Genomic DNA, 15,547 nt, shown 5'->3' with positions numbered 1-15,547 from the left:
CCAGGGTGCCCAACAGAGACAAAGCAAGTGTATATAAAAAGAAGTCTAAACTCTAAATCAGTTATACAACACCTTCAAATACAATATATTACACTTGTTCAGAATGCTCATTTCCACATGAGTATTCTCTTTAATGGAGAAGCCTTCAATTTATGTTTAAGAACAAATAAACTGTAGTACTTTGACAGCCGTTCACACTTAATTCTTTGCGTTAAACCAACAGCATTCTTTTCCACAAACATCCACTGTTAGGACAATGCTCTCAGACAGAATTTATGAGAAATGGAATTATGTTACCAAGGAGATAGCATTTACTATAATGAAGAGTAGATCCTAGAAAATGGCCCCTTTTACAGCAGCTCAGAACAGAGCCACAAAAGCAATTGATTGGTCTTGGCATTTAGTCTTATATCAGCTGTGTCATCCATTGCTTCAGGAGTGAGAACACTAATCTAAAGTGACATTTCTGTTCTGGCGGGCTTTTCTGCCCTGATGAAAGCAATTACTTCATTCTTAAATGATAATTTGCAGGAGTTTCAACCACTTTAATTGATAACTTTTTGTTCTGAGAAGTTCAATTGTGCAGTGATTAGCTGATTTTGTAAATAGAACTTTAAGGTGTGAAATGTACAAATTGCTTTGAAATAAAAGTGCTGTTTAATAGGCAGTTTTTACTAGGTAAAACTGTACATTCTGTGTTATTTCAAAGCTGCCAACTGGATGGTTCAGACAGAAAAAAAACCTATCTGGGTCTTAGGTAAACAGGATTATTATTAGTTATGACGTTGGCTATAACAATTCCCTTAATTGATGTTCTGATCAAAATGTAGGTAAGTGCAAAGGGATGTTTGTTTACAGACTCGGAATACTGTCCATAAAAATGTGCTCACTCACTCTTTTTCTTTATCTAGGAAGATCTCAAATGTTTGCTTGGAATACTAGCGCTAGTACAGCTCAAATAAAAAGTAAACTGTCATTAATATAATCTTCAATGATTGAAAAATGTTTGTACACACAAACACACACAGAGAGAATGTTTTTATTTTAACTCACATTTTATTTTTCTTCATAAACTGAAGGCATTTTAAATGGCACCCAGTTCTATATTTTCTTGCAGAGAGCAAAAAATGGTCATTTAATGTGTTAAATGGAAAATATAAAGCAAAAATGAAGGTCAAACTGATTTAGCACATCAAACAGTCTTTGTCAGCCAAGCTTAATATATCCTGAGTTTGTGGAACAAATGAAATTTTGCTGCTGTGTTACACTTTGCTTCCAAACAACCATTACAACTGGTTTTATATATTGTGTGAGCATCAGACCATCAAACAGTGCATCTTTACTGACGTGTTGCTGCAGTGATGATCTACAGCAGCAATCTGCCATTTATATAAGGGCAAAATGTGCATCTATATTTAGTTGTGAAATTGGCCTATTATACTCTTGATGTTTACAGAGGCTAACATAAATTAATGATGACAGCTATGAGCAGTGCATTAGTTAAGCAGCAGAGTTCTTACCTTGAACTTGAAGGTTCAAGCTTTAACTTCCAGCATATATACTAGGCAGCTTTCTTCACACATTAAAGGAAAGCTTCTGAAACCATTACCTTTTCTTGGGCAGGATTAAAGAAGTACATTTTGTGGTCTATGCCACTCTATATAATAACAGATAATAGTTTACAGAGCTGCCTAAATTTTGCCTAGTGAGCTACAGTGATGCTTTTGTCAGGGTGGTGGTGGGGAGGGATAATAAAGTCCCCTGAAGAATTTACTGATGAAAAGGGCCTAATTTGATCAACTAAGAAGTTTGCCTAATAAGTATTTCACTCTGAAAAGTTTGACAGAGCAGTGTAGCCTTACTAGATTGTATGTTGCTTCCCCCCACCCCGAAGTTTAACCATGCAGTTCATGTCAGAACTGATGTGGATTCTGTAACAACTATAGATTCCACTGTTAACTATGACCAGAGATCTGACAAGTATGCAGGTGTTCAAAGGTTCATGAATTTAAGTGATGAAGTCTTTGATGAATTTTTAAAAGTTGAATTTTGAATACAGGTCGACCTTCTTCCTTTGAGTCTGCATTCCAGATTAATTGATAAATAGCAGAACTGTGCAGTACTAGATTCTCCTAAGCAAACAAGTGGGGAAAATCTATATTAAAAAAACCCTGCCTGGTTGACTGCTCCTCAGATCTTGGTTGTTGCTTTTTTTAAAGGAGAGTTATGAAAGGCTTTTAACCTTATACCTTTTCAGTAGAAAGGTTCTTTTTCTTATGTTAAAAAACTACTTCTATGAAGCAGAAATATTGTTTTAACAGTTTTTGAACTCTTGCTCAGGTACCATGTGTATGAGAAGTCAGGGGGATTGTGAAATCTTTGCTTGGATGAACTGCAGGAGAGTAGCAGTGTTAGTCTTTTGTAGCAAAAATGACCTGTGACTCCTTAAAGATTAACAAAAATTACTGTGTGTTATAAATTCAGAAATCTACTTTATCTGAATCTATATTTTATTTGCAGGACCAAACAAAAATTGCACTTATATTGGCCTCTCAGAACTTTAGGAACATAGGAAGTAGCCTTATACTTAACCCCTACTAACTTGGCAAAGAGGCACCTTTTAATGTGGTGATTCTCTTTATTTAGCAGGGGGGAGAGTAACTGGCCCTATCCACCCCCAGCACAGTACCTCCAGCACAGTACACCTTGCTGGTGTCTATCTTATGTTTCTTTTTAGATCGTGAGCCCTTTGGGGACAGGGATCCATCTTATTTATATATTATTTCTCTGTGTAAACCACCCTGAGCCATTTTTGGAAGGGCGGTATAGAAATCGAATAAATAATAATAATAATAATAATAATAATACCGAGTCAGACCATTGGTCCATCTAGCTCAACATTGTCTACATAGAATCGCCGTGGCTTCTTCAAGGGTGCAGGCAGGAATCTCTCTCACTCTATTTTGGAGATGCCAGGAAGGGAACTTGGAACCTTCTGAATTCAAGCATGTAGATACTCATGTCAGAGTGGCCCCATTCGTTGAGGGGAATATCTTACAAGGCTCATGTAGTCTCCGATTCAAATGCAAATCAGGGTGGACTCTGCTTAGCAAAGGGGACAATTCATGCTTGCTACCACAAGACCAGCTCTCCTCCCTGCCATTAGGTTATTTTATTACAAAACTGAATCAATTACCAGTCCAAGCAACCAAATTTGCTTCAATCTCATTTATTTTCATCGCAGTTTGCACCCAGAGATGTATGTACTGAAGCTAACATCCACCCCAAAGAGAAACCTTTATGCTACACTTTTAACTCAGGGAGCTCCACCAGATCTGACCCATCCCCCAGCACCTGACCCTCCCTCTCATTGACAATAACTATTGATTGATCTTCTTTTCTACCCTTAACCCCGTTTTACTTCAATTTATTCCCACCAAGTGGCTGGTGTTATAAAATGTCCTATCCTGACCCAACATCCCCTACTTGACCAAATAACATAGCACAATGAAGCTAGAACAAGTCAGCAGCCTTTGTCAGCCACTTTTAGGCAGCCTCCTACAGAGTGATTAATCTTTTCCAGACCCAAAGTAGTGGGAGATGGGGGTGGGTGGCTGGTATAATGGTGCCCAGAGGTGCATGCCTCAGTCAGTCTTTCTCTGTTCCTTTGAGCTGTGGCTACCTCTTTTTCAGGCCCTACATTACCACCAGGAAAATTCAAATGCCACCATGGTTGGAGCAACGCCAGTGAAAATTACACTTCATAAAGAGATGTGAGGCAGGGATATTGAACTTGGGTACATGCCCCAGATCATTCTTTAGTGCCCCGTCGTCTGTGATGGCTGACATTGGTGATTAATGGCTTTAAACACTGGAAGACAGCATTTGATTCCTTTGGAGAGCATGAAGAGGTTTCTTTATCGAAATGGGCTTGGGCTCCAGACCTTTCTAAGTCGTAGTATCACCTTAATGTGAGGAAATGTAGCCTAGTGGGGAAAGAGTCTTGAATTGTGTGTTCTTGGTCATTGGTTTCCTATGATTCTACTCATACAGTCTTTGAGGCTCTTTTTCTTTGTATAAAGGAGAGTTTGAATTGAAAAATACTCATGATGGAATAAGAAGTATGTATGTAGAAGTATGCATTTTTTATTATTAACTATAAAACACTACAGTATATTTGGAAATAATAGGTAAGATAGTCCTCCTATACCTGATCTCTGCCTTTGACTAAATTGCCACTAGTGGTTCTCTGCTTCGTATGCTGAAAAGCAGGGACTGGGAAAGAACTAAGAGAGGCAGCCATTGTTAGTGCTGCCAAAGAAAGCACAGCACTAAGATGACTAACTGCTCTTGCTATTCTCTTGCCTCAGAGATAGAAGATAGGGAAGGTAGGACTTACTGTCGCCATGTCAGACCGTATGTAGCTTTCTTTGCGTTTGTAATACTAGCTAATGCAAATGGGCACTAGATTAATGTACGAGCTATGTCATTCCCACTGGCTTATGCCATTATATCATGGTCTGAACAACCTCTCAGCCCCTAGGGCTTTTTTTATGGCTATAGCCCTCCAAACCAATCACTATTTATTACAAGTACAGTGCTGTCACTTCAAAAGGCTTTGGCAAGATGTGTGTAGTATGGCAGGGTTACACTTTACATTTCGAGAATAACTGAAGACATTTTTGAATTGAGTTCTCCGTTCAAATGGAAGTAGCAATACCAAATAAAATGTTAAGCAGAATATCCAAAAAGGCAATCTTAGCACCAGTGTTACATGGCATATGAATAAAAATAATTGTTTTAGGCATGTATCTTACTTTTGACAAAATATGTGACTTTCTGGAAAAGTGGAACTGGCTTGTCTATATTTGATCTCTTGAAGAAAATTGTATTATTATTATTATTATTATTATTACTATTAAATATTTTATTTGTTAGTTGCCCCATAACAAATTGTTCTCTGGGTGGCTCACAACACAGCATTAAAACATTAAATAAATACACATAACACACTAAATCAGAACAGACCCAAAGTGGGAAAAATACAAAACATTGCAAAACAAAACAAAATTTAAAACAAGTTTTAAAAATCAGATTTTAAAATCAGATTTAAAAATCAACATTTAAAAGGCCTGAGTGAACCAAAAAGGTCTTTACCTGGCATCTAAATGAACAAAGTGATGAAGCCAGGCGAACCTCACTGGGGAGGCTATTCCATAAATGGGATGCAACCACCAAAAAGGCTCTCTTCTTAGTAGCCACCTGCCTCACCTCATTTGGCATAGGCATTTGGATCAGGGCCTCCAAAGAAGATCTTAAGGTCTGGGTCGGGATATATGGGGCAAGGTGCTCTCTCTCAGGTAGCCCAGTCCCAAGCCATTTAGGGCTTTAAAGGTTAAAAACAACACTTTGAATTGGGACTGGGAGTAGTCAGGGAGCCAGTGCAGCTGACGAAGCATTGGCATAATATGATCAAAGTGTCCAGTCCCAGTTAATAATCTTGCAGCCCTATTTTGTACCAGCAGCGGTTTTTGGACCATTTTCAAAGGCAGCCCCATGTACAACACATTGCAGTAATCTAGGTGAGAGGTTACCAGAGCACAAATAACTGTGGCCAGGCTATCTATCCAGGTAAGCTCTCAGTTGGCATTATCTGCTGAAGCCCCGTCTAGAACATGCTAAACATGATTCACCCGGGTAGAGGAACCACTGACCAGCAGTACTTCTGTCTTGTCTGGATTGAGTCTCAGCTTATTCACCCTCATTCAATCCATTACTGCATCCAGGCACTGATTCAGAACAGCCACTGCCTCACCTGTGTCTGATGAAAAAGAGAGATACAACTGAGTGTCATCGTATATTGATTGATTGATTTGAGCCAAAAATGGCTCAGGGCGGATGATACCTCAGGCCAAATCTCTGGATGACCTCTCCCAGTGGTTTCATGTTGATGTTAAACAGCATAGGGGAGATAATGGAACCCTTCGGAACCCCAAAGCTTAACTGGTGTGGGGGCAGCAATATCACAGGTAGCGGGCAGAGGAAGGTATGGCAGTGGAAGTTGGGCAGTCTGTTATAGGGGGAAACGGTCCATGCAATTGAGGCCGTTACTTTTTCCAGCTCTTCTCCCAACCCTTTGGATCCAGGGAGCTTTGAGAACATTCCCTCGAGGATTAGGGTGCTGCTACTGAATGCCAGGTCGGTCAACGCTAAAATCTCTCTCATCCACGATTTGATTGTGGATAAGCATGCTGACCTGGTATGTGTGACGGAGACCTGGTTGGATGAGCTGGGTGGGGTTGGTCTCTCTCAGCTCTGTCCTCCAGGTTTCCAGATCATGCAGCAGCCCCGCCTGGAGGGTCGGGGAATGGGCGTTGCAGTCATCTATCGAGAGATCTTTCCCATTTCCAGGTGCCCCATCAGGCAATCTCAGAATTTCGAGTGTTTGTCCTTGAGGATGGGCGTCCAAGATAGGCTAGGGATTCTGCAGTGTACTGACCACCCCATTGAGCTTCAGTCTCTGGACTGAAGCTGGTGGGGGTGGTCTTGGGTTCCCCCAAACTTGTTGTTTTGGGGGATTTCAATGTCCATGCTGAGACTCCCTTAGTAGGTGCAGCTCAGGATTTCATGGCCTCCATGGCAATCATGGGCCTGTCTCAGTTGGTATTGGGCCCTACCCACATGGCAGGACATACTCTGGATCTGGTTTTTGCCAACCGGGTAATATATGATCTGAAGGTGGGGGAGTTTGAGCTCCCTTGTCATGGACAGATCATCATCTGGTGGGGTTTAGTTTGACTGCTCCGTCTGCCCTCTGCAGGGGTTGTGGACTGATTAGAATGGTCCACCCCCGGACGTTTATGGATCTGTTTGGTTTCCAGACAGCCCTCGGGGAGTTTCCAGTGTCCAGAGCTGGTGACTCTGTCAAGGCCTTGGTGAATTTCTGGAATGGAGAGACAGCCTGGGCTGTTGACATGGTTGCTCCTAAATGCCCTCTTTGGCTTGGTGGAGCCTGTTTGGCTCCTTGGTTTTCCTTGGAGCTTAGGGTGATGAAACAACTCAGGTGACGGCTGGAATGATGCTGGAGTAAGAGTCATGACAAATCTGACCGAACACGGACTAGAGCCCATTTTAGGGACAACTCCGTGGCGGTGGGGGCGGCAAAGAAATGCTTTTTCTCCGCCTCCATTGTATCCGCTTTTTCTCCGCCTCCATTGTATCTGCTCAGTGCAGACCAGAAGAGCTGTTTCATGTAGCAAAGACATTGCTGCACACATCCCCTCATGTAATGGGGGAGGAATAATCAGACGTGCCTCTGGTCCCATCTGGTCCCATTGTGTTGGATTCTTTTCAGTTGCTGTGTTCTGAGGTTGTGGACAAGATCCTGGACAGTGTGTGGGTGTCATCCTGTGCTCTTGACCTTTGCCCTTCATGGCTAATAAAAGCTGCCAGGGAGGGTACAGGTAGATAGCAATAGCAATAGCACTTACATTTATATACCGCTCTATAGCCGGAGCTCTCTAAGCGGTTTACAGTGATTTTTAGCATATTGCCCCCAACATTCTGGGTACTCATTTTACCGACCTCGGAAGGATGGAAGCCTGAGTCAACCTTGAGCCCCTGGTCAGGATTGAACTTGTAACCTTCTGGTTACAGGGCGGCAGTTTTACCACTGCGCCACCAGGGGCTCCTGGTGCTTATCTGAGGGAGCGCAGGATGCCATCATGCCTCAAGGAGGTGATGGTAAGACCATTGTTTAAAAAGCCCTCCCTTGATTCCTCCAACTCAGACAACTATAGACCGTTCTCTAACGTGCCCTTGTTGGGCAAGGTGTATGTGGTGGTGTCCCAGCTGCAGAGGGTCTTGGATGATATGGATTATCTGGACACTTTTCAATCTGGCTTCCACCCCAGATATGGGACTGAGACTGCCTTGGTCGCTCTAGTGGATGACCTATGCTGGGAACTAGACAGGGGGAGTGAGTCCCTGTTGGTTCTGCTGTACCTCTCAGCGGCATTCAATACCATTGACCATAGTATCCTTCTGGACTGCCTCTTGAGTATGGAAATTGGAGGTACTGTGTTGGAGTGTTTCCGGTCTTTTCTTGGGGGGAGGGTCCAGAAGGTGGTGCTGTGGGACTACTGTTCGGCTCAGTGGCCATTGGCCTGTGGGGTCCCACAGAGTTCGGTTTTGTCCCCCGTGCTGTTTAACATCTACATGAAACTGCTTGGAGAGGACATCTGGAGACTTGGACTGAGTTGTCAGCAATATGCAGATGACACTCAGCTCTATCTCTCCTTGTCACCTGATCCTAGGGAGGCAGTGGATGTACTGAATTGGGGGCTGGAGGCCATGATGGGTTGGATGTGGGCTAATAAACTGAAACTGAATCCAGACAAGACTGAGGTAATGTTGGTCAGTAGGAGAGCCAATTGGGATGAGGAGTTTTTGCCAGTTCTGGATGGGGTTGCACCCCACTTGAAGTAGCAAGTATGCAGCTTAGGGGTGCTACTAGACCTGGCTCTACTTTTGGAAGCTCAGGTGGAGGTGGTGGCCAGGGGTGCCTTTGCACGGCTTCGGCTAGTGTGCTAACTGTGCCCCTTTCTCAAGAAGGCAGATCTGGCCACAGTTACCCATGCCTCAGTCACGTCATGGCTGGATTACTGTAATGCACACTCTATGAGGGGCTGCCCTTGAAGAATATCCGCAAACTGCAACTAGTGCAAAATGCGGCAGCTAGGGTTTTATCTGCCTGGTAGGAGCACATCACACCCATTTTGAAAGCGCTGCACTGGCTACCAGTTTGTTTCCGGGTCCAATTCAAGGTGCTGGTTTTGACCTTTAAAGCCCTTAACAGTTTGGGCCCAGGATACCTGAGAGACTGCCTGCTCCCAAGGGTTTCTGCCCACTTGACAAGTTCATCTGAGGGGGCTTTGCTCCAGGTGTTGACAATAAGGGAGGCTTGGTTGTTGTGCACACGGGTCATGGCCTTCTCTGTTGCTGCCCCCAGGGTCTGGAATGCTCTCCTGGTGGCTATTCGCTCCTCGGTCTCTATCACAGCTTTTAGAAAGTGTGTTAAATCTTGGCTCTTTACCCAGGCTTTGATGTGATTGTCTTTGCTGCTGCTTCTTTGTATTTTGCTCTGTTTTTATGCTTGTATTTTAAATCTTTTAAATCAGATTTGTTTTTATATTTTAGCTTAATATTTTAATTGTGACTTGTTTATAATCTTGTTTTTAAATTATGTGTATATCCTTGGGATTTGTTTTAATGAAAGACAGTATATAAATTTAACAATAAATAGAAATAAATAAATAAACTGCCCAGGGGTTGAGCAGTAGTCCCCCAGCACCACCTTTTGGAAACAAGCCTTGAGGTAGGAGTGGAACCACCTCCAAGCAGCACCTCCCACACCCAACTTGGCCAGCCTATCCAAAAGGATACCATGGTCAATGGTATCAAAAGCCACTGAGAGATCCAAGAAAAATTAACAGGGTTGCACTTCCATCTCTCTCTCTCTTTCTCTCTTTCGCTCTCTTTCTGCACAAGTCATCCCACAGAGCGACCAAAGCAGTTTCTGTTTCACAGCAGTCAGTGCATTAATAGTTAAAGTACTGCCGAACAGAGGCTTGCATGATGCAATACATAACATGGGGTAGTTCAGAACTGCCCATGCTGCAATCAGTGCTGTGAAATGGGGCTCTTCAGTACTACTTATCTGAGTCTGAACTGACTTGAATGAAACCAGGCCAGTTCAGTTTTGCCCCCCTTGGACCAACCTGGTCTGGTTCTGCTTGTGGGGTTCATGAATTAATTTTTAAAATAATTATTTCTTTTACTTACCTTCTCTGGGGGAGTTCTCCAAGGCCGCAGGGTTGTGTGTTCCCCAGAGGTTACCCTTCCCCTGCTGGTCTCTGTTATGCTCTAAATCAGGCAGTCTTTTGCCCATTTTGGGCCTTTCACCTGTTGCGGTGGCCATTTTGGACTTCACTGCACATGCGCAATCGGCCTCTGTATGGCTGGGTCATGATTCAACCATGCAGGGGCCCATTGCACATGTGCGGCGGCCTCCAAAATGGCTGCTGTGGTGGGGGAAAGGCCCAGAAAGGACCAAAGACAGCTTGAGCCAAGTGATTTAAGGGATAATGGAGGGCATCAGGGGGAGGAGGTACTCCAGGTCTGGGGACCTCCCATGGTCTTGGAAAAGCCTCCCAGAGAGTGTAAGTAAATATATATATTATTTTTAAAAAACACCTGGGGGTGAGCCTTCAAACCAAACCCATTTGATATTGAACTGGTTCAATATTGAACCAATTTGCACATCCCTATCATACGATACTATTTGCATTGGGAATAATGCAAGTGGTATTGCAATGTGTGATTGCAGAAGAGTAAGTAGTAATTGAAGGGCCCTATTGTACATCACCTCTCAGCTCTGGGCAGAAGTAGTATTTAGGTCAGTACTCTGTGTTAGATCTTTTCTACAGAGTACTGACCTGAAAATTACTTCTGTCTAGAGCTGATGGGTGATGCAGAAGGCATAGAATGGCTTCCTTGCAACTACCATGGTACTGAAGCAACCAAAAAGGGAAAATCCACTGGGCCCGTGTGTCCCCACCACACTTGTGCATGAATGGGACCCTGTATTTGCATTTTGAACTTTACACTGTGGGTGATGAAAATAAAGAGCTTCATTTTTTGTCCTGATTAACTTAAAATAGATTTCTTCTAACTCTCTCTCTCTCTGTACAACATCCATATTGTGCATAACAGAGTAAATATGGAGGGTATTGTGTGTGTCGCAATGTGTACTTTGGGAGTTTATGGCCAGTGCAGTGGTAGAAGTTGCGGGATGGGTTAAAGCATAAAAGTTATATAATAATATTGGGATAGTGTGTGAGAGAAGGAATTTTTAAGAAAGTCAAAAGTTTAAAAGAAAGCGTTTAAAAGAAAGTCTATAAATATTTGTTGTAGTAGTAGATTACTGGGGAACATATTGGGGAACATATTGTTTGATATATTTCTTTTTTAGATTGTGGGCTCTTTGGGAACAGGGAACCATCTTATTTACTTATTCTTTCTTTTCTATGTAAACTTCTTGGTGAACTTTTTTTTTAAAAAAAAAAGTGGTATATATAAATATCCATACTGAAGCACCAGCTGCTATTTTTCATATCATATAGGTGGCCTGGTGGCCCATAAGGTTAAAGAGACTAAACCACCAGGGCTTACATTACTAATTTATTGCAATTATTAAAGAAATATGTATTGTGAAGACATTAGTACAGTTATGGCTTGAACTAAACAATGATAACTGAAGAATAACATTGTTTTTTGCCAAATGGAAAGTTTCTCTCTACTGGGATAATTTCCATCGGTCCTTTTATGGTAGTTTATTCTTTATTTTATCTTTCTTTATCTGGACCAAGCAACTACAGCAGAGTTCATAAGACTTTGTGTATTTTAATAGTTACTTTACTTGTTGAGCACCCTAGGAAAAAATTGCTAATGGAGTGTTGTGCTAGGGGGAAGGGGCAATTTTTTACAGCCTCCCTTTTTTCTTGATGCACCCCATGCCTCTTGAAAATGGCTCTGAGGGTTGTGCAGCCCTTAGGGACATATTTTCGGGAGCCACAGTGAACTTCAGAAGGAAGGAGAGACTGGCAAAAACCGCCCCTTGCCCTGCACATTGTGGAGTGCAACAGTAGTCTAGAATTCAGCCGCAGTCAGCAGAGTACAAAGAACAAAATACCATTCTAGTTGTCCTCAAGCCTATATGTGCATGAATTGCATGTCCTTATTTGGAAAACATGTTTTTAGGTAGCTTGCATAGAAATGAAGAATAAAAAAGAGAGTTGGCTTTGTCACAACATAATACTGATAAACATCCTTCTCTGTTGCTCTTGTTTCAGTTTACAAGCCTTGAGAAAGGAAAAGTCTCGGGATGCTGCTCGTTCTCGCCGAGGAAAGGAAAATTTTGAGTTCTACGAGCTGGCCAAATTGTTGCCGCTCCCTGCAGCCATTACCAGCCAGCTTGACAAGGCATCCATAATTCGACTAACAATTAGCTATTTGAAGATGAGGGACTTTGCTAATCAGGGGGATCCTCCATGGAACTTGCGAATGGAAGGACCACCACCCAACACATCAGTAAAAGGTATGGGGTTGGTTGGTCATAGCATATGGAATGTGGCAGCCAGTATTGGTCTCTAAAATGAAATGTTTACCGTCCTTTCTTTTTTCCCTGCATATCAAATCCTTTAAAGGGATACAAATGTGGAAATCTGAGGTCTGCATGAGAAAGACACCATGTGAAGGTGAAATAAAGCTCTTATTCTATTTTTATTTTATTTTAAAACAAACTTCTCAGCACAGCTTTGTACCGAGAAAATGAGATTAAATATGTATTTTAAAATGACTTAGTCCACAATTCAGTACAGAATTAAGTGCCCTTTCACTCACTGAAAGCAATGGGCTTTAAGCATGCTTAACTCTGTATGGGATTATAGCTGTGTAGTGCAATCCTACGTGTATTCCAAATTCAATGCCACAGTGTTCAATAGAGCATACTCCTAAATTAGTGGGCATAGGATTGCAGCGTTAGTTTTCTGTTTGCTAAATAGAAAACACATTCTTAGGTGGAGAATCCTAACTTTTCTTACTGGGAAGAGAGGCATCCTGTTTATTAACTTGTTGAATGAGAGAGAGAGAGAGAAGAATTATTCATTCATTCTTACAGTTATGTTGTGTTACTGTCTTGTAGTTCGCCAGATTTAAAAATATTTTCCCTCAAATCAGCTTAAATGTAAAGATGGAAAGAAAAATTGAACTAAAATTCCACTTTATTCGAAGCAGGTATTGCAAATGACCACAACATTAAGTTTGAAGAATGTTATGATTTCTGAGTACACAATATTACTCAACCTGAGCTATGGGAGGTTCAAACATAAAGTTCAAACATTAGATAATTATGTATATTTTATTGTGTTATATAAACTTGAAATCTTTCTTACAACTGATTCACCATAACTGAACAACAAAAATCACATTTTAAAATGTTGTGAAGAAACGTATCAAATTGGTCTTCTCCTCATATTTATGGCCCATTAATGGACTTTTCATCATTAGTTTAGTGCATTTATCGCAATCTAAAGAATCCTGTTAACATGCTGTGAGCACAAGCCTTTTTCCTACTTACCCCTCTCCAGAAAATAATGCAACAAGTAATCGTATTAATATTAATAGTAATAATATTACTATTATTACAAATAGTAGTAATTAATAGTAATAGTATTATTCACATTAATAGTAATCTAAAATGTGTGTAATTTAGATGGTTTGTATCTGTATATATCACTTTTTGTCATGTGCTATATACTGATGTCAATATGAAACTACCACACAGTAATTGCTGCTAATTTGTGATTTTCAAAATCTGTGATGGTTCTTTTTGGACTGCCCTAGAAAAGACAGCGCTTCTCTAAGAAATATTGGTATATTTTGATATAAAGAATATATAATCATGCTTATTTGTCTCTTTGTGTATAATGCTTTTGTAGATGAATTCTGAATGCAGAAGTCGAGAGAATAATCTTGCTTGATAAGCAGAAAGGGCAGAGAAGATATATAATGATTTAATAGATGGATTCATTTTAAAGGATGTCCTTTCTGCAGCTGAATTGAGGTCTTGTTAGAGTCCAGATAGACCTTTATCTTATCATCTTGGGCTTTAAGGACTCTCATAATTAGAGGCAGGTTAGTGGGTTTGTACAATCAGACATTATGAAATAAACACAGTGTTTCCAAAGCTATGTTTTCGTTGTAATTTTAATAGTGGAACAGTTGCAGGGGAAAATCATCAGATGAGAGAGTGCTTAATCCTTTTCCCTTGAACATCCTTCCCTCACCATTTTAATTGCTCCTTCAACTGGCCTCTAAAGTAGCCTGTAGTAAGCTCAGCTGAAGGGGAAAGGCCTGGGGGGTTCTTCAGGGGAGAACTGGAGGGCAGGGAGAATCATACACCTCCCTCCTGCCAGTTCTCCCTTATAAGTTCCTTCCTTAATTCACATCAGGCCAGTTTATCCATATTCCTCTACAGTCTAGGAGGATGGGGCTGCAGTGACAACATGCCCTGCTGGATGTCAGTAAAGGATGTGCCAACATGATATTCTCACGTCCTTTACTTGTGTGTGAGCAGTTTTTATTGGACTTGCCTTTCTACATGCACTGCAAAACCCTGTTTTGCAACAGGGGTTTTAGTGCTTGTAGAGGTGTGATTCCGATGAACACTGCTCACATGTGATTAAAGAAGGTGCTGGAATTGCATAGGCACATACTTTAGTGACAGACATTGGCGGGCACATTCTTTTGCAGACCCATCGTGATTCATTCACATCTGAATCAGCCCACAGTGTCAGTAAATAGGGGTTCGGAGCCTAATCCTATTCAGACATGTTGTATGGGTGTAAACACATACATGTTTTTATGTGAATGACTATACCTGCATTGATTTTAAAAGTGAACCTAGTACAGGTTCCTCATATGCAGTGCATGAGGAACATGCAGTGTACCTCCCCATGCAGTGTACCTTTGTGCAGATCTGTGTCATTGTACATTTTAGAGTTGTCGTACAAGTGTTGAACATAACATCTGAATAGGGCTTGTGTGTTTGAGATATTGGTCAGATGTTATGCAGAACTGTAGTTTATTTGTGGTTTTGCATTATAGTCACAAGCCTCCAGCTCACACCCTCCATACCCTTTGCCTGTGAGGGGAAGAAGATTTTTAAATTTCCAGACCAGAACAAATCCAAAGCAAAAGGTTTAGAAACAGACCAGGATATGAAACTGGGATTCAGTCAGGGCACTGTCTAGTTCCATCCATGAGGTTTAAGATAGAATAAACCAATTTGATTAGGATATAATCATATTTTTGTGTGTGGCTAAGAGGGAATTTCCCACATAAAAGATTGGCTAGGAACTCATTTTGCTTTTCTTGTTTGTTCAGTTCTGTAGCCTGTGGCCAATTTGCTTCAGAAATGAGAAGAGTCCCAGTTTTGAAAGAAGCAATTGATAGCTCATTAGCACTGATGCTCATACAAATGTTAAGATGAAGCTTTAAGAACAGCCCAGTGTTCTTCAATGTAAGACCTGGAGGCTAGTGGTAGCCCTCATCAGCCCCAAGTATGGCTCCTTGACTAATTATTTGTTGGGTCCAAGTGAAGCTTGGGCCAAAGACTAATACTCTGCACAGTCCCTCTGGCAACATCCAGAGGTGACCATTCCCTCTGGGTGTCCGATGTTCAGACAGGGGCACAATTTCAGTGCTTGCCCTAGGCGCTATTTCCCCTAGATATGCCTCTGTGTAAGTGCACAATTACTGAAGCTCAAGCCACTTTACAAATAGTTTCCCGAAATAATATAAATCTTAGGTGGTACAGTAAGTTGGTAGAGGGTGTTTTGTTGGATGTGTGCATCTGCTTTATGTGAGACCAGCTTTTTAGTGCCTATATGTTTCTTTAGTTTACTAGTTTTCTTCTAATATAAGC

General features: G+C 41.5%; 1 protein-coding gene across 14 annotated transcripts in view; it reads left to right on the top strand.

Moving 5' to 3' along the window:
* NPAS3 (neuronal PAS domain protein 3) overlaps positions 1–15,547 on the top strand; it is a 1,129,936-nt gene that overhangs the window by 358,553 nt on the left and 755,836 nt on the right. For 13 of the 14 annotated variants that reach the window (XM_053282868.1, XM_053282866.1, XM_053282870.1 and 10 more), the window contains 2 exons: positions 11,913–12,157; positions 12,267–12,317. In XM_053282868.1, coding sequence (XP_053138843.1) covers positions 11,913–12,157; positions 12,267–12,317 — 296 coding nt within the window. The remainder of the gene's footprint in view (positions 1–11,912; positions 12,158–12,266; positions 12,318–15,547) is intronic. The other variant, XM_053282867.1, reaches the window with a different exon arrangement.

The sequence above is a fragment of the Hemicordylus capensis genome, chromosome 1 (assembly GCF_027244095.1).
Source record: "Hemicordylus capensis ecotype Gifberg chromosome 1, rHemCap1.1.pri, whole genome shotgun sequence".
Lineage (NCBI taxonomy): Eukaryota > Metazoa > Chordata > Lepidosauria > Squamata > Cordylidae > Hemicordylus > Hemicordylus capensis.
Note: the sequence above shows the minus strand (reverse complement) of the source record. Positions and strands in the feature narration are given on the sequence as shown.